This window comes from Calypte anna, chromosome 1, assembly GCF_003957555.1.
Source record: "Calypte anna isolate BGI_N300 chromosome 1, bCalAnn1_v1.p, whole genome shotgun sequence".
Lineage (NCBI taxonomy): Eukaryota > Metazoa > Chordata > Aves > Apodiformes > Trochilidae > Calypte > Calypte anna.
The window spans coordinates 123,778,593-123,797,621 of record NC_044244.1 but is presented as its reverse complement, the minus strand read 5'-3'; the positions used below and the strand labels follow the sequence as shown (position 1 = coordinate 123,797,621).

The window sequence follows — 19,029 nt, the reverse complement described above, 5'->3', positions numbered from 1 at the left end:
CCATCATAAGAGAGACTTTCAGAGCAGGTCCTGCCATATCTTACGGGATGTAGCTCACTTGTGTTTTGTAAGGTCTACCAATACACTGCTGGAAAAAACCTTCATGACAAATTATGTATGACTCTTGGTTTTGTTTTTTTTTTAAGCTGCTTTTAAAATTGTGAAGGGTTGGCTTGGCCCAGATGCAATAAGCATGTTAAAGTTCACAAACAAGAATGATGTGCAGGAGTACATCAGTGGAGAGTATCTGCCTCCTCACATGGGGGGAACTGTAAGTATATTAACATTTCACAGTCCTTTCATGATAGATTGAGAGCACCTATGTAAATTACATATGTGGGATTTAGAGTTGACTCTTCATAGATGTGAAATTTCTTGATGGGCTTGAGAACTGGCACTTGATAGATGTGAAATGTTTACAATAATTTGTAATTTGTAAATCACAGTAATATAAAAAGTGTTAACTTCATGAGACTTTGTTATCTGGCAGTACAGAAATATAGAAATAAGTCCAGAAATACATATTTTTAAAATAATTTATTCACTTCCAAGTCATAAGAAACCACCTGATTTTTCAAAACTTAGTTCTGTTTTAGGTGTCATTCTTACTTTAAATATTTATTGTAATGCAGTAACCCACTGTAGAGGAGTTTTTACCTGTTCTTTTCTATTTTAATTTTTTTCCTGAAGTATTTTTGGAATTGTAGCAGTAACAATATGAAGAAAAGGAAGTCTCTGCTTCAGCAACAGTAGAAGAGGACATGTTCTTTTATATATAGACTCAAGGTAGAGGTCTGGTAGCCAAAATATATGTGAGTTTTTTGGGGAGCATGAAGACTTAAGTTACCTTGTTTTTTATTGAAGCTAAAGTAGCAGCCTTTAAAAAGTGCTTTTGTATGAGACCCTTACAGAGAACATCATATTCTCTTTTTTCCATAGAAAATTGCTGTCCAAACTTGCCAATCTCATATAAGAACTTTCTAATATTAAAAGCTGATATTGTTGACTTTCAGGAGTGTGGACATTGAGGGAAGGGCTGAAAATGTCTCAAGTGGCTTCAGTAAAGATTTGAGTGGGCTTTAGTTTTACATCAAAGCTGGTTTCATATTTTAAAAAAGACTTGTGGTTTTGCTAAATATCCTCCTGAAGTGTCTGGTTGAGCACACAGTCTCAATGTTAGCCTTTATCCTGCCTTGGTTTTGTAAGGTCTTGTTGCCAGTTAATAATTGTTGACCAGGCTGGCTCTGTGTTGCCCAGCTTCTAAGAACATTAATGAGATGGAATCACAGAGGCCCTATCATTTTGTCTGTGATAGTCAGTTGGAGTGGCAGAAGTAAATTAATGGAATACGAGTACACTTGCTTGACAGGGATGCCAAGTGGGTTGACAATTTCAGAATAAAGGCTGTAAATGCATGTTAAAAATCCTCAAATTTTGAACCATCAGATATTTTGTCTTAACTATTAATTCTTTGTTACTTAGCCATTTGATTGGTGTTTTGAACTCTTAATGTCAGAATTGTCATCATCTGGGAGCTTTGTTAGCAAATACTCAGGCTTTCAAATTGTGCTCCAGATCTTCCTTCCTTCAGTGCATATAGTAAAGCAGGATTTTGCATTTCTCTGGCAGCAAGGACTCTTTCAGTGGATGGATAATTTACTGACCTTTTCTCAGAATGTAATTTCTCTTCATACGGTTAACCTTGGGTCCTCTTGAGGCAAGTAGTCTCCGAGATGTGTGCATTCACCAGTATTAGTATTGTTAGGCCTGATCTGACCTGCACTACTTAATTCCATCCACTCTTTTCTCAAACATTATTATTTTTTTGCCTCCTTTCAGTTATTTTTCTGTTGCCTTTGACTTCCACACATTTAGGAACAGATCATCATATTCCCAACTAGCATAATGCAGGTGACGAGCACATCATGTCTGTTCATCCTGTGTAGTCAATACAGTAGCCTGAAATAGACTGTCACCCTCTTTCTCCTGTGTGCCCATTAGAATCCTTCTTGGAAGAGCTAGGATTTTCCAGACATAAGCAACTAGTGGAAAAAGGTCATTTGCGTAATTACTCTGGGGAGATAAAGAGGATGTATGTGTAGTGTAATCTATGTATCCAAGAAGAATGTTGGACTGCTTTTGGAATTGACAAAAATCCATTGTGGAAATAAAATTAGTAATGTTGAACTTAAAGTCAGTGATTACTTTGCTAAATCAAGGGAACCATTCTGTGTCTCCACTGGAAGCCTTCAAGTTTCAATATCTCAGTGCAGTTAACATTAAGCAGATTTTGTTTTCACTGTGGCTCAGGGTCACTCAAAGGATGAATCTGAGGCTGTCCTTAGTATGAAAATCCTTCAATCAACTGTAAGCCACCTTTTAAAAGGTGAACAATAACCTGCTTGGTTCTGGACAATTTTGTGGAAAAAGGTATCTGCAGAGGATGAAAAGCATTACTATTAATTATGGAAAACAGAAGCTGCTTGGATTTTGCAGGACTTTGAAGTATAAACTTAAGTTCCATTCGAGTCCTCATCAGTGCCTGTTGGCTCTGGCTATTAATATACTGCTAATAAAGATGGGCTACATACTATGTACCTGGCTTTGAGTTATTCTTGTTTGTATTGCACAGATGTCTCTCTCTATAATAGATTTGTCTTGACAACTTGTTGGAATTGCTCAACAAAATAGAAATCAAGCTAATAATAAACAGTTTGGATGCTCAAAAGCCACTCAGTCTTAATTATCATTTAGTAAGAAGTGTATAGTAAGTTAGTGGGTTCCTCAGTGTGTTGTATCTCACATTCTACCTGCTTCAGTTATTTTTATTAATGGTGGCATAGTCCAATTCTTAAAACATACATGTTTGGGGCTGACAAGGGAGATTTGTTGCCTCTTCTATAATGCATAGTGCAAGATTTATGTATGTTGCGCACATTGATGCAAGACATCTACATAGAGTAGGGGTTTTGTTTGTGTATTTGCCCAGTTTTCCTTTCTCAGAGATAAGCAATTCATCCTCATTAAATCCAAGAATGGTCTCCATTATTACCAGTATCAGTGTCTGCAACTAGAATTCTGTGCTCTTCACTTGCATACCTGAGTTGATAGCTCATAGGTTTTTTTTTCTTGGCAGGACCTTTCGTAGGTCAGTGGCCTATAAAGACATCACTAGACATTTTGCATGTGGTCTTATGGTCACTGTGTACCTGTGATGTTTGAAAATACCACTATCATGATTAAGATACTTCTACCACAGTTGCCAAACATTAAGTCTCTAGATATGCTATAAAAGAGAGAACAGTTAGTCTAGAGAATTAATGTATCAAGCACTGAATAAATCTTTCCTTTTACATGTCAGAGGTTTTCATCCTGTTAGTAGGTAAGGTCATGCCACAGAGACTGATTGACTGTGATGGGAAGGTGTGGGACATCAGATTTTCTCAGTGAGGAGATGCTGTTCAGCTGCTAAAGCTTATCCAGTGTTGTGAATTTATGTGGCCAAATGAAACGTGCTACAATAGTAGCCCTTTGTTAATGCCAGTTTGTCATGTGCCCTTCTTTATATGCTGGAATGGAGTGTGAGAAGGCTTTTTTTATGTTTGGCTCTGGGTAAGCTGGCTATTTCTGCCTTGTATTTGCAAATGAAGGATGTCAGTATTACCTAAGTCTACTGTAAGGTTTTTAAGTCGGCACTCTTTTCTTCTAATAGTGAATTAGTCTGTTATTTGATACTGAAAGCTCATCTCTTAGGCCCTTAAGAGGATATTGCTCGAGCCAGTGGATGCCTGTTTGATTCACCTAAAGATCTGTGGCTTGCTTCACCCTGAAGAAAGATTTAGGCCTTGAGTATGGATTAGCAGGAAGTATGCTGGCTTGCTTGAGATTTCTTTGAATGTCCCCATCTAAGGTTTTCCTTTTTTTTTTTTTTTTTTTTCTTTCACTCCCTAGCATCACATTTTTCTTTTAGTTTAAGAAAACATAGATTCTTATAGAGAGTGCTCTTGGAACAAGTTTTTTTAACTCCTTGCTGACAGCACGGCTCAAGCCTGCCTCATAGGATTCAAAGCTGCGTTGCTGTCCTCCTCTGCTGGAAACACTCATGAACCAATTCAGTTTACTTGGGGTTTAAAACTGAAAATTCAGTAGAAACAGACCCCCCCATTCCTAAAATTAGATGTAATAAAACTATTTTGAGAATGAATATTTCTAAGTTAGCAAAAACATTTTCTTACTGAACTTCCAATAGGAATGATACCTTTACTTTAGAAGAATGAAAACTTCAGATACGCTGCTTTTGCATTACTTGGGTGTCTCTCAAATTGATTTGGCATTCCAAATGGAGGTCTGAATTGCAGGATATGTTAAAGATCCACAAACTAGGTTAAAATTGAGGGATTGTTTGGGGTTGTCTTGTGGATTTGTTTTTCTTTGTTTTTTAAACTGGCTATTCTGAAACCCAAATACAAAGAATAAAGTTTTTCATCACTTTCAGAACATTCTTAAGAAATACCTGTAGCTATCTGCCTGTGGCTAAATAGCACTTCCTAAGAGCAAAGCTTCAGTGTTAAGATGCTAAAGAATGCTGATTGTTGGTAGACCAGATTCTACAGTTCTTCTGTGACTATAAGTAACAGAAGTAGTTACAATTGAGTGGCTTCACTGGATGACTATTTTTCTATTAATTATGATAAAATAAAAAATTGAGTATCAGCTTAAAATGATACATGAACATGAGTCACATGAAACAAAGTATATGTATAATATTTTTGTTTTTTAAAAAATAGAGAATGCATTTCTCTGCCTCCTAATTAACTGGTCCTTAAAAAAACCTCCATATGTTTTAGGACTCATTCAAGTACAGTTACCCTCCATTGGTTGATGATGATTTTCAAACTCCATTATGTGAAAATGGGCCCATTACTAGTGAAGATGAGCATGAAAGTAAAGAAGAGATAGATGCTGACACCAAGGAGGCTGGGGAGCTGAATGAAGAACAAAACCTTAATCAGAAAAAGGTATCTAACTCTAAGATAAGTTGAGGCAAAAGTAGTAAAATGATTAAAGTGAGACAGAAGACGTATACTTGTTTCTTGTCAGCCTTTTACTTTTGTGTTGATTTTTAATTTGTTTAAATTTTTTTTCTCCCCTCCAGTTTGACAAAAGAACACAGTAAAACTGAAGATCATACTTGCAGTTTCAACCTTGCTTTTTAGTCTAAGACCAGTTTCATGCTTCTGAATAAGTGAAATGTGTACCAAATATTGCTATTCAGTATCTTGATGGAATATAATGAATAAGTGAAAGGTCAGGTTCCTGTGTTTTGTTTGCAAAAGCTACATCTTTCTAGTTGGTTTATTTTTAATCTTGGGATATCCAGTGCTGTACATCATAAGCATCTGAGAAAACTAATATATTTTAAGTCAGTAGGCACATGAGAAGATGTTAACAGCTGAGTATCTATACTTTACTGGATATTAATTTGTTATCTTAAATTACTGATAAAAATACCAATTTCCAAGAGTGTTCATTTAGTCTCAAGAGAAATCATATCCCTAATCCATCAGTCTTGTTTTACGATATAATCTTTCTGCCATGGTATTTAGCCAAAAATATCTTTTACACAAATCCATACGAAGTATATTTAAGAATATTAAGTGATAGTCAATGGGGATGTCACTGAAAATAGCAGGAAAAATCTGAAATTCACCACCTCAGTGCCGTGCTTAATTTTGGAATATGAATTGTAAAACTTCTGATTTATGGATTAGAATATTACACTTTGTTTCATTGACTGTTTTAATTTTTTGTCAGAATAATTTGAAATATACATCTCACTTCACATAGTTCAGCTGTTCTTTGCAACTTGGCCAGCTATTCAGAAAGAGATAATTCCACTGACCTTAAGGTCTAAAGGAAGCATTACTTAACCATGGTGACTTCCGGACCATTAGACTCAGTAGCTTGTTTGGGTTGTAGCACATCTTCCAAGCTCTGATTTCAGGTATGGGAATGTGGACAACTCCTGTTCAGTGTGAGTTGGCTTTGGTGCTTAGTATCCTCAGTGTCTGCTTGGTTTTTAATTTGCTTGGCTGACTTTAACTTTCTACGTGTGGTATTTTTTTTTACTTTTTCTTCATTCTTAAAAATAATGATTTGGTTTATGGTGTTTTCTCTCTTATTAAGCTGTAATGCAATCATTTTCAATGAGCTAAAATGGCTTTTATACTCATAATGTATCAATCAGTGTCAAGGCACACTTAAGGCCTTACTTTTAACATACTTAAAATTTCAGGCCATATCTTGTTGTTGGTATTGTTTCTGTAAAAAGTAAAAAAAAAAATTGTTTCAACTCGTTATTCTTCTGAGGAACAATACTTGCTATTTTTCCCATAGTATAACACCATTATATTTTGCCAATTTATTGTTAGATCCTTTTCCAAAATGGGTTATTCTGAAGTACTTGCTCACTGTCTCAGAATGGTTGGCACTTCTTATTTTTAAGCTAATTATTTTTGCTTGACTGTGTCTAAATATATTCAAGTATCCTTTTTATTACAGCTAGCATCCAAACTGACTGCTATCAAGTAATCTGTGATATATTATTGTCTTTATTTACTGCATTTCCTCTCTTTATATGCAGACTCTTATCATTACTTAGAGTTCATCTGATATTTATGCCTCCTCCCATCCCACAGAAGTGCCTATTTCTTTCCATAGAGTAGAGAAAGCCATGAATTATAAACTTGTTTAATAAGTGATTGTTCTGCTCCACCTTTGTGTACTATTGTCATATTCTTTCTGGTAATTTTAATTAGGCTCACGTAGAATAAAGTCCAACACGTAAATAGCTAATTTATACACTCAGGCTTTACTATAACTAATTAACAAAAGGGAATCAAATTACAGTGTGCTTTTTTATAGAACTATTTGCTATACAATTTTGTATTCCTCTCAGTCTCATACTTCAGATTTATATAAGCTGAATTATCTTTCTGTCTTCTTTCTAAATGGAATAAAAAGAAGGCTAAGCAAACTCTTCAGCCAGCTGATACCACTAATTCTTTCAGTTTTCTGTATCAATTTTTTTTTGGTTTTGTAAGATGTCCAGCCTGCTGACATTTTCTTAATGTAACAGAGGAAAACCCTCAGAACCCATGGTGTCTGCAGTTTTGGATGCACTAATTCAATCAGCATTTTCTTTTAAGTTCTCCAATTCTTTAGATTACCATCTAAAAGGAGCTGAAGATATGCTTAGCAACTCTGAAATACAATAAAGTGGAATTTTTGTTGCATTTATTGTGTGGTGTTGTGGTGACTGCATTGGGGTGTCTGTTTTAATAAAAAAGTTTTGCAGTGGAAGAATAACATCAGTGCTTTATAATCATTAATATTTGAAGTACTATAATTTAATGTGTCTGTAGTTTTCAAAAATAACCAGTTCAGGTTATTTATATTTCCATCAGGAAAATACATGAAAAAATAAAAGCAGGACGTTTTTATACATGCTTCATATATTATGTAACATCTATGACAATTTTATTTAATGGACTTCAAGCAGCTTCAGGGAATGAGTACATACTAAGTTTGCTCAGTTATGTACAAATTGTTGAAATAAGCCTCCTCGTGTTCTTTGAAATACCTGCATGATTCTGATATGTATGTGACCCAGGTTTCTAGTTAATCATTATAACTGTCATTTTTACTCAGATGAATTCTGTAGAGCAAAATTCCAAATCAGAAGAAACTGACAAAACAGAGTTCAAACCAAAAAATTCAAAGAGAGCATTAGCCACTTTTAAAGGACCTTTATTACATATCAGGTAATAATAATTTTCTTTAATTTTTTTGATTTGCCTTATAAACTTAAGTGTAGAAAATAAAACTAATTGGTTTTCAAAATAAACCTTTTTGAGACCATTGGAAGAAAATAGTTATTTTTTAAGAATTATTTTTACAAAGCTCAAGTAATCTATTTCATGTGCTTTTAGCGAATCTTTCAGTGTCAGTATTGGCATGCTTTTTGTACTAATCAGTAAGTGTATATTTCATAGACTTGTAGAAATATTTAATGATTTCATTCATATTTAGAAATTCTTACTGGTTTTAGTTAAACCTGTGCTTGTCTGTAACAAAAGCAGGGGTTTGACATTGATTTCATTGGCTTAAGAAAACCCAACGTACAGTTGTTAAAACAGTTTTCACTCTTAAATCTTGCTTAAATTCTTTTAATTGAAGATTCTGTAAAAGTCTACACTGGTAGTTTGCACCAGTTAAGCTTAGTGAATGGGTCCAATTTAATTCACCTGGGAAGTGCTCTGCATAAATGCCATTATCTGCTCAGAAGGTTTTCTCATACAAGATGATTGTCTCAAAGTTAATTTGCTTTTCTATTATTAAACCAAGAAAAAAAAAATCAGTTAGCAAATCTATCTTTGCTTTTCTTTTCACTGCCTTTCAGGTCAAGAGGCTTGTTTAGAAATTGATTTAGATTTTAACTTCTATTTTCATTCCCAATATGCTATTAGATGAATGAAGAAAATAGCTAATACGTAATTCCATAGCTGATTTTCTAAGTGTTCTACATCGGAATAAATTTGAATAATGGCATGCTCATTAGCATAAAATATTTTGTATGTGTCAAATTTTCCTCATTTTGAAATTAAAATTCTTTGTAGTCCTTTATGTGCAGAAACCTCCTCTGTATAGACTTCATTTCTTTAATGCAGGACAAAGACATAGACTGAATCAGAATTGTGATTTATTATTTTCAGAAGAATGTTTAAAATTTTCTCTCCCCATGGCAAAATAAGCTGTGTTCTTCCATTTTCTTAGGAAAGAAAAAAGCCACAAAAAAAAAAAAACAAAAAACCCCAAATAAAAACAAAAAACCCAAACAAACAAAAAACAACATTCCCCACCCTCCCAAAATGAACAACAACAACAAAAAACCCCAGCACAAATACCCATGTTAACTGTGCCTTTTTTTCTCTCTTAAAATATTTCAAGTTCCACCATTGGAAAAAAAGTTTTGGAGTTCATGTAAATTACATGACAGAGCAAAGTTAGTCAAATATAGAGGCACTAATACTTGTCTTGTTTTCCTGGAAAATAAAATACTGATATCTGCATTGTCCTTGCTGTTTGTTGTATTTTTTTCGAGTCATCTCTTGAGAGTATGCAGTTGTTCTTCATGAATGCTCTGTAGAAGCCAGAACTAGTTTTTATTTCCTTCAAATCTCTCTCAGGATACTGAAGTGTAATTTATTAAAATGATAATATATATTGTCATTTATAGCTAGTCACAGGCACTATCTCAAAGGCTATAATTAGCCTGTATTCCTGCTGAGGGTAGCATTGCCATCTGAAGGGAGCAGCCTAGAGCCTGAGCAGGAAGCTGAGGCACAGCAGCTCTGACACCATGAAATTGCCAAGAACCAGCAGCCTTTCTATTCCTCCCTCCCTCCTGCTGCAGAAGATTCAGCTGGGGCTTCCTCAGACCCCCTGTAGGGATATTCTTTACCTGTCACTGCTGGGGATTTGCTGTCTCAGGTGAATAACCAGAGCTGGGTGCTTACGCTCTTCTTTTTCAAGTGTAGTCATATTCATTAGTCATCTGTCCTCCTAGTTTAGATTAAATTTTGCCTTGATTACCTTAGTATGAAAAACTGGTCTTTCATTGGCCTTCCTTTTCAAGAAATCAATTTATTTTGCAAGGCAAAAAAGGAGCCCTTCACTTGCACTGTCTTCCAGAACACCAGCTCATCTTGTGGTGTATTTCAAGACAAGAATTTCTAGTACAGGCTGAAGTGGTTTACCCAGCACACATCAGAGTAGAGCCTGCCCTCCCAACAACCATGATCCACCCACCCCCAACACCATGGAAGTGCTTGATTTCACTGACAACAAGCATTGAGCTGTGGCCTTTGTTTTTTGTGTGGGTGTGGGTGGCAGTAGCCACAGCTGATGGTCAAACAAGACAGATGGGTTCTGGCAGAATATTTATTTCCATGGGTTCTTTTTATGTGGCTTGTTTTGATGCTAGTTAATGCTACCCTGTCTCATTGGAGGTTCCTTTCGTAATACGTGTATACGGTAGTACAGTATTAAAGTAACCAAAATGCCTTGTGGTTACATCCCTTCCCTACTGTTGTTAGTTACTTACATTGAGATTTTTAGGAGCAGGAAAAAAAGCTGAGAGAAGAGGGCACAGTTGCCCTGTTAATGTGTTTTAAATGGCCAGTTTCTTGCTTTCTGCCTCACTTAGCACACTTCCTTCTTCCCTGATGAAAAGAAAAAAAAAAAAGTCCTGTCACATGGACTGTAATGCATTGTAAAATACAGGTACACATGTAAATGCAGTTACCATTGGACTCCACTTCTAGCATGGGTGTTCAGTCTTACCCTTGCTGCGCTATTTTTCTTCTCAAGTAACACATTGGTTTGCTTAAGTGAGTGAAGAAAGGATTGATACTGTGAAATGAGGCCTTTTGAGGAGGAGGACAAACTGATGTGAAATTGATATTTCAAAAAAGAGAAAAAGGAAGATAAAATTTAATACTTTTTTGTTGTTGTTGTCTTTTTTTTTCTTTTTTTGGAGGGCTTTCTGTCACAAGAATATGTCGACCTTTACTACTGAATAGTATGAAAGTCCTTGCTTTCTTTCAGTGTCACATTGAAAGAAAGCAGTTTTCACCTGCTACTTGAGTTTTCTCTCAACTTGTAGTATATGAGCATGCCCAATGTTTTGCCTAGTAGTGTTCATTTGAATGCTTATTCCCAAATTAATTGTTTAGTTTGATACAGTTTAAAAGATGTCATGCATGAACCTTCTGATCTCATGAGGATATTGAAAACAAGCAAAAACTTTATTTATGTGTGTGTCTCCAGAAAAATGTGAAGACTGACTCATAAGTACAAGTGAATTTAGCAGTATGGTTGTAATGACTGCCAGTCAGATATCTGCCTGCTCCTTTTGTGCAGTATATCTGTTACAAGGATAGGTATATGAGATAGAAATTACTCCCACTCTGCAAGATTTTAGTCTCTAATATTAGCTTAAATTAAAATTAATGGTGTTTTCCCTAACATACCCCTTAAGATGCAGTGGCTCAAATGATTACATATATCTGTTGGCTACTCCTGCTGTCACAGATGGTCACTCCTCTTGATGGAAGAAGTTCAGATCAGTCATCAACTTATGCAGCTAGGTCCACTTGTGGTCATGAGTCAATGCTGAGCTTTACTACCAAATTTCTGTATTTTCTTTTCACAGCTTTTTTTTTTAAAAAAAACAAAACACAAACACCCAAAAAAACCAAACCACAAACTGTTTGTAGTCACTGTAGCTGCAGGGTTTAAAGTATTTTATTTTCCTGTAGACGAGGGCAGGTTTTTTCTATGATGCATTGTAAATGTAATTTTAATTAGCTAATTCTTTTAAAATTTCTTATTAGCCCAGCAGAAGAACTATATTTTGGGTCCAAAGAAACTGGAGAAAGAAAATGCTTGATAGTTCTCACAAATGTCACTAAAAACATAGTGGCTTTTAAGGTAAATATTTTATGTACGGCCTGGTTTACTTTAGTGAATGTGTACCTTTTCTTTTGATTAAGAACAAAGGAAAACTTGAACCTGCTTTTCAGTCTTTTTTTTCTTATGTTGCAAATCAAATAAATCTTGTATCTGAATTTGTGCCTACTATATACCACACCAAAGGGGTTAATCAGTAATGCAGATATTTGGTGCACTGGCTGGAAAAAAGCTATGGGGATGGTTAGTTCTTTAGGGAAAGTCTTATACTTTGTTTTTCAAGTAAGGCTTGAGCATTGAGAAGTAATCTCTTTAGAACTTGTCTTCTTGTTAAATCCTGTCTACGAACAGGTTAGTAATGCTCCAAAATGATGCAGTGCCGTTTGCAAACATCACTATCAAAGAAATGAATAAAGTTATGTATTCATAACTGAGTTGACTAGCATCTTGATTTGGTTTTCTACCACATCTTTTGTGTTCTCTTCACACAGAAACAACAAAAGTTTCCCACTTTATATTGTGTTTTAGCAGTTAGTCCACTTTATATATGTATGTATATAAGGCAGCAAGAGAGTATATGCCCGAAAATAAAGGGTAGAAGTGGTTGAGGTAGAGGAAAAAGTGAAATATCAGAGTCTAATTATTTCTACAAAATTAAGTATTTTTCAGACATTTTTCTGCATCTGAATATTTAAGTTTTGAGGGATTTTAGTTATTACAGAATGAGGGAGGTTGTGAAAAGTCGAAGTTTGTGCATGCAGTTACTATGAACTTGCTTGTTTTTTCTTATTTGCAGGTGAGAACAACTGCTCCTGAAAAATATAGAGTTAAACCCAGCAACAGCAGCTGTGAACCTGGCACATCTTTGGATATAATAGTCTCTCTTCATGGTGGTAAGTAAAATCTTACCATAAAATTTTCAAGAAATCTGGATAAATTTTATTAACAGGTTGACTGCTCTAGATACTAGAACCTTTCTTAGATATTAGAACTACTCTAGAACTTTTGTATGTGCTTGCTTGGATGTACATTTAACTGACACCCATGTCTGCTTCACTGTTGTATGGGAGGGTTAGTATTTGTAAAAAAACCATGGATGCCAGACAATATTGGAGTAATTGCCTGTACTGATTTACTGCTCCACTTTGACCTAAGCAGCTGTTGTCTGTAGCCCATTCTTTTTCTTTTCTTGTTAAAAAAAAAAAGTGTCAGCTGTTTCACTTCTTTTTTATTACAATGAGAGTTTTGTCTGTAGTAAATCAGGTTTCCTAATTGTTACAAGGACAACTGAATTTGGTGGAGAATCCATTTTTTACAAAATTCGGGGTTGTCTTGAATTGTTCTGATGAAACAAGTTCTGTTAAAATGAAACGAGAATTTTGGGAAAATGCGATCAAAATTGTTGAGCTTAAGAGAATGATTTCTTTATTTTTATTTCCAAGAAGTCATTGTCTGATATATTGCAAGAAACAGTTTAAAAAATGCTTCTGTATGCTTTGTATTATTGTCCTCTTAGAGAAGCACACATTTGCTTTTATTTTCCTTTGAGGGCAGGTTTTGCAGCTTCTCTGCAAGATCGTTTCCTTATAATGGCAGCAGAAATGGACCAGCCTTCTGGAACAGGTATACCAGAACTGACTCAGTTTTGGAAGGAAGTCCCTAGGACCAAAGTGATGGAACACAGGTAAGCGTATGATATTCTGTTGAAAGGGGTTTTTTTAGCCATTATAGTTTAGGTTTAAAGTGGAAAGAAACCCTTTAGCTTTTGTTTGCTTTTGAATAAATTGCTACATCTCTGGTAGTTAAGTATTTAACCCAGTAATTCAATGGATACTGCTTAAAATGGTGAAGAAATATTTTTAACTGAGCATGCAGATGATTCTGATCTTGCTTTCTGTATCAAAAGCTGTCAAAATATAATTGGTGGAGTGAGGAATACTTTTCAGACTATCATTGCAGTAATCCCTGCATGTTGCAGGGGAAATGGACTGGATGACCTTGAAACGTCCTTTCCAACCCAAATGAATCTATGATTCTGTGATTCTAACAGTCATTTAGAAATTAATCCACCAGAGCAGATAAAGCATATGTAATGTAAGTTATGCAACGTTATATTACATTTATGCTTGCTCCTGCATACTGTTTTTTTTGTCCTTTCACAGGCTCAGGTGTCATGTGGTAGAAAGTAGTAAGCCTTCTTCTCTGATATTAAAAGAGAATTCATTGAATATAGCAGCAAAAACCAATGAAGATTTGCATATGCAGGTAATAGTGTGCTGAATAGTAAACAACTTTATAAAATATGATAAGGAAAAAAAGAATTCGAACTAAACCTCTTTGGTACTTTGTATTTTATACTACTTGAAAAGGTCACTAGTTGAAAGTAACTGGTGACAGTAATTTAATGATTTTGTTGAATGGTAATGGTTTAGTCCAATAGTACTTTCAATGCAGTTTTTAAATTCCATTTGTGTATATTACAGATTTGGGGTATCGGTGAGTGTCGGTGGTAGATTGTTTCCTTCTTCAATGCAATAGGTCTTTGAAGTGTGTAGTGATAGAAAAGGGATCGCTAAGTTATTGGGGTTTGTTCAGTTTTGTTTTGTTTTTACACCATGCTTATAGTTATTGGCTAAGTATCTTTAAAGATCTCTCATGCAGTAATTCTAATTTAATGAAACTATTTTTATTTTCAGCTAACTCGCTTACTGCAAATTAATAGAAGACTTCAGGAGCAGATCGATCGATGCCTCTGGTTTCAGCAGCTGTCAGTTGTTTTGTCATTGCTGTCAGTTACTGTTGTTGCCTTCTGCTTCTACTTGGTGTCTTCCCAGAGAAGCTGAACAGTGTTGCTTTGCACTGGATATGCTGCCTGTCATGGTGCATTGAAGTGGAAGAGATTGCAGTGCTGAGATCAGATTCTGGAACTGTCAAAATGAGGTTTGTGAGCCTAAAACAATGCACAATGATGTAATTTGCTGGGGAAAAAAAAGTAATTAATGACCAGCAAAGGATATTACTGAAAGTTGACGCTTAGAACCGTGCATGAGGAAGACATTAAGAACTAGGACCTGTTTTCAGTGTACAACTCAATAAATGCTACTGAGCTGGAAGGAAGAAACCAAATACAACATCTTAATTTCAGACAGTTTAAGGTTTTTGTCCTCTATTCAACTACTTTAAATACAGTATTTAATTTCTTTTTATCATTTTCATTTTTATATACTCAGCTACTGTCATAGAAGATGCAAGCAGTCAAATGTATTGTAAAGGTTAACTTGTTAATTCAGGAAAATTTACAGAAATTGTCATCCAGGTATATTTTTAATGTAATCTTTATATATACACATATATAGGAAGATATTTGTTGTTATTAATTATATTGGTAATTCAGACTCATTGCTTTCATTGGTTAATTACCTTATTTATGTACTTTTCCTGATTACAAGGTAATTGCAAAGATTTCCTTCCAAACAACATAGATGCATCCATATTGACCAGAATTAAAACTCTTTCTTGATTCCAAAGATAGTAATGAGATATTTATGGCAAGACATTATTCCTGTTCTTTCCTTTCTTTTTCTTGAAAGCTGAGAGTTGACTTTTGATGAGCTATTCATAAAAATGCTAATACATAATCGGTGTAAGAACTTAAAATTACAGATAAATTTATGTAGAAAAACCAAGTCAAGTTGGGAAGATCACATATTGTTGAAGGCCACATAAATGTGTTATATTTGCTGATCTTCCAAAATGGTTGTAGAAACAGTTGTGAATGAAGCTAGCAAGAACTTATGCTAACAAGGATTCTTTGTACTTGTTGCTATAAATACATGTCTTATAAATACGTGAAAGGAGAGTGATGGTATCTTTCATACACTTAAAATTTTCACTCTTGATGGGATCTAAAAAATGAAAAATTCTTTACTAGAATTTTTTCTACAAATTGGCTTTGTAAGAGATAAAGTTATTTTGTCTGCTGACTTCAACAGATGAAGGGAGATTATGGAGGAAAAATAAAAGTCACACTTTGCTTCTGTCTTTTTGCATACAGTATCTCCATTATGATGCTGATGTAGTATCACTTATAAGAAACAGAAGATCCAGTGCAAAAATTGCATCAGCAAAGTGATTTAGTTCATAATAGTTTTGCTGCTTTATTAGTTAAAAAATTTCCATGAAAAAAAGTGTTTACAGAACTAATGATGAGTACAGACCTTCTTAATTTGTACAATGTTTACTACATCTTCATTTTCTTAATTTTTCAGTAGTCTCATTTCTGTTCAGTTTGCTTCTCAGTTTTTTGTTTTCTTATTTGTTCACTGCTTGCAATGAAGTTGCTGTTCAGGTTATTTTCATGTGCATGCAACTCAGATGCTTTGCTTCCAACAAAATGGGTTCTTGTCTTGTTGAGAAAGGTGATGAAGTAATTTGTAACCTTAAGATAATAATAACCATGCTATTAAAATGCTGATTCCTTAATTTGAGTGGACTGAATAGCACTTTACTGTAAAATTGCAAGAAATATATTCTTAGAGTCTTTGCCAATATGAATATTTTAATGTTTTGGTGCTTTCATATATTTTCAGTATTTTATTACTATGTTGGTATTTTTCTTTGTATGATGAATCAGATGAACATTTTTTCTATTTTAATATGTTTTAGAAAAATACAGTTACAAAATAAATACAAGGAAATACCTAGTCTTGTATGTTTAGTCTTTTAAAATTAGCTACATCTCCTGAGGTTTTGGTTCTGGTGATTGTCTGCAGATACTTCCAGTTTGTTTTATAATTGAAGTTGTGATGATGCTTGTCAGACAAATGAAAAAGGCATGATCAAAAATTCTTAGGCAGAGTGCCCAACATGATGAGGTAGCACATGATATTTGGCATGCAAACACTTGTGGTACAAATAAAGCAAATCCACGCAACAGATAAAAATAAATATACATATATATTGGTAAAACTGTTACTTAAACATCACACAGAAGAGAGAAAAATATATATAAGCAAAAAAAGAAAAAAAAAAGAAAATGACAAACATATATATATATATGGCAAATAACATCATTTATTCTTAAATAGTAGGTGATAAGAGTCTGCTTTGGTTTTGTTGTGGTTTTTTGTGTGAGAACTTTATTGTTTCTATCATCATAAAACATGGTGAAACATCAGTATTTTCCCCAGTCTGCAGTTGTTAGTTTTTTCATTTGTTGCTTCCTACCCTTGGAAATACAACTTTTAGCCAGCCCATTTTAGAAGGTTTTGTGTTTAATACATGCTGAATTGAGAGTGCTCAGGAGAACCATGTTTGGACATGATACTCAAAATTTAGAGAATAGACAAAAAGCTATTTTAATTTATTTTTTTTTCACAATACACAAAACTCAGTTTTTAAGTCTGGGGCATCTGAGAACTTAATTCACAAAACAGGATTTGATTACATGATCTGTTGAGATACAAGGTTTATTTTTCCTTTCCCTCTTTGTAGAACAGCATTTAATTTTGGCTTTTATAGACAATTAGGAGACAGCAATGACTATAATCCTAAAAAGTAGCAATTTGTACTCAAAAAAAGCACACTCTTGTGCCATGTTCATTAGGTTCAGCTTTTTACTTAAGTAAAAGGTAAAAGACTTCATAGCTAGTGCTTTGATCATCATTCTCCTGTGTTTCCAGAGTCTTACTGTGGGATAGCTCTGAACTGTCAGAGTAGGTAGTGTTCTAGTGACACCATTCATGTAGACAGTTATTTTGTTCCTCTTGAAATTACTTTAGTTTACACTAGAAGTGTTTATTTTCAATAGTGAAAACAGAAATTTCTGTATGACAGTCATATTGAGCTTTTTTTAAATTAGATGCAAAAGCTAAGGATGTTAAGGAAAAAACATGGGAGTATGATAATTTAGAAAAAAAGTATTCTTGATTATAATATTTCATATAGTTCTTCTCTTTCTCTGGAAAAAGACACATAAACACAAACACAATTTATTTTGGACATTTTATAGAAGAAAGCAGGTGGGGGACAAGAATGGAGTTTTTTATTGCTTTTTCATTTCATCAGTGATTCACTGCTGTCACTGATTTGTCTCTAACATCTGCATTCAAGTTCTCTCAAATGCTTGTCCCCGCTTCCAAATGAAAAGTAATTTTTCTTAGCTTATGTGACTTTATAGAGGTTTGTAAAGAGCGTTACAAGTCATTGTGCTGTCTTCAGAATCCTCATATTTTCTGTGTAGCTGAACTGCCAGCATAAGGTATAAATATTGTTCTGTTAATAAAGGACAGTGTTAGTTCTTTCTTTTTCTAGGACTTTATTTTGAAAGTGGACCTTCAGTGAGAATAATACAAGATTTGAAAATTAACAGTTCTACACAGTTCTACAAAAAGGGTCAGAAGTGGCTGTAAGAATTCATCGGTTTAGATCTTGTAGTAGTTCCACAGGGTGTCATGACCAATAGAGAAAGATGTCTGTATTTACAGGATGTGTATTAGTTTAGGAAGAGCTAATCAGGTCTAATTAGGCAGGAAGACCAGGTTGAGTTCTCTTTTCTGTGGCAAATGAAGACATTTTAAATCAGTTTCTGAAGTTAATGTCTTATTGTTCCCTGGAAGATGGCTCACTGAGGAATTACCAACTTGATATTACACCAGTTGCCACATTTCCATTATGTATGTGTTAACACAGGTAAGTGATGATAAGTTAATGTGTCAAGTTTACAATGCTTTTCAGTGTGCCTATTTCTTGGGCACATTTTAACAGCAGCAGCTTCTGGGTTTGTGTTTCCTGCAGCTCGTGGTGAAGCATAACCTCTTGTTACTTTTCAATTCAAAACTCCCTATTTTTGCTTTTGCCCCTTGTATAGTGAACGCCTACAGCAGTACACATAGACCCAACTTGAAAAATAGACTGCAGGATATCCACCCTTCCAGAAGTGTTGCCAGGTGAGAGGAGCTCAGTGACATTCTACATCTTGTCTGTGACAGACTTTGGGTGTTTCCTAGTAGATCTGTTCAATTACTAGTTTACTAGTCTTCTGCTGCTTCATAGAAGTCCTGAAATCCCCAGGTTTATGAGCAAAGAGTAAGCAGCTTGCCAGATAATTTTTTTTCTTTCTTTTTTGCCAGTAGGAAAAAAAAAGCTTCTGGTTTACTTCATTCTCAGGCCTGGTGCAACAGCCTACTTACTTGGCAGGTTCTAAGTCACTTCTGTTTTCCTAATCACTGAAAGAAAATCTGGGCTAACAGCTGAAGAGTGCTCAATTATTGCTGTATGATTGCAGCTATTAGCCACTTGGTTTTTAGATTGCAGCAGGCAATTCATTCTGATGGTATTGCTGAAGTTAATAATGAAATTCAAACACAAAGCTCTTTAGGGGGAAACAAAAACCCCAGATTTAATCAGTTGCCAGTCATTGTCTTTGCCATAGCCTGAGGTATAGCTGTAACCCACCCAAAGCCCTGCTGCATTCTTCCTTATATGGGTTAAAGGTCT

At 34.7% G+C, this 19,029-nt stretch overlaps 1 protein-coding gene across 2 annotated transcripts in view; it reads left to right on the top strand.

Annotated features, from left to right (window-relative positions):
• MOSPD2 (motile sperm domain containing 2) overlaps nucleotides 1–15,975 on the top strand; it is a 33,460-nt gene extending 17,485 nt beyond the window's left edge. For both annotated transcript variants that reach the window (XM_030469132.1, XM_030469131.1), the window contains exons 8-15: nucleotides 147–271; nucleotides 4,848–5,018; nucleotides 7,711–7,823; nucleotides 11,457–11,553; nucleotides 12,329–12,425; nucleotides 13,087–13,216; nucleotides 13,695–13,797; nucleotides 14,229–15,975. In XM_030469132.1, coding sequence (XP_030324992.1) covers nucleotides 147–271; nucleotides 4,848–5,018; nucleotides 7,711–7,823; nucleotides 11,457–11,553; nucleotides 12,329–12,425; nucleotides 13,087–13,216; nucleotides 13,695–13,797; nucleotides 14,229–14,375 — 983 coding nt within the window. In that variant the 3' untranslated portion in view covers nucleotides 14,376–15,975. The remainder of the gene's footprint in view (nucleotides 1–146; nucleotides 272–4,847; nucleotides 5,019–7,710; nucleotides 7,824–11,456; nucleotides 11,554–12,328; nucleotides 12,426–13,086; nucleotides 13,217–13,694; nucleotides 13,798–14,228) is intronic.
• The last annotated feature ends 3,054 nt before the right edge of the window (nucleotides 15,976–19,029 follow it).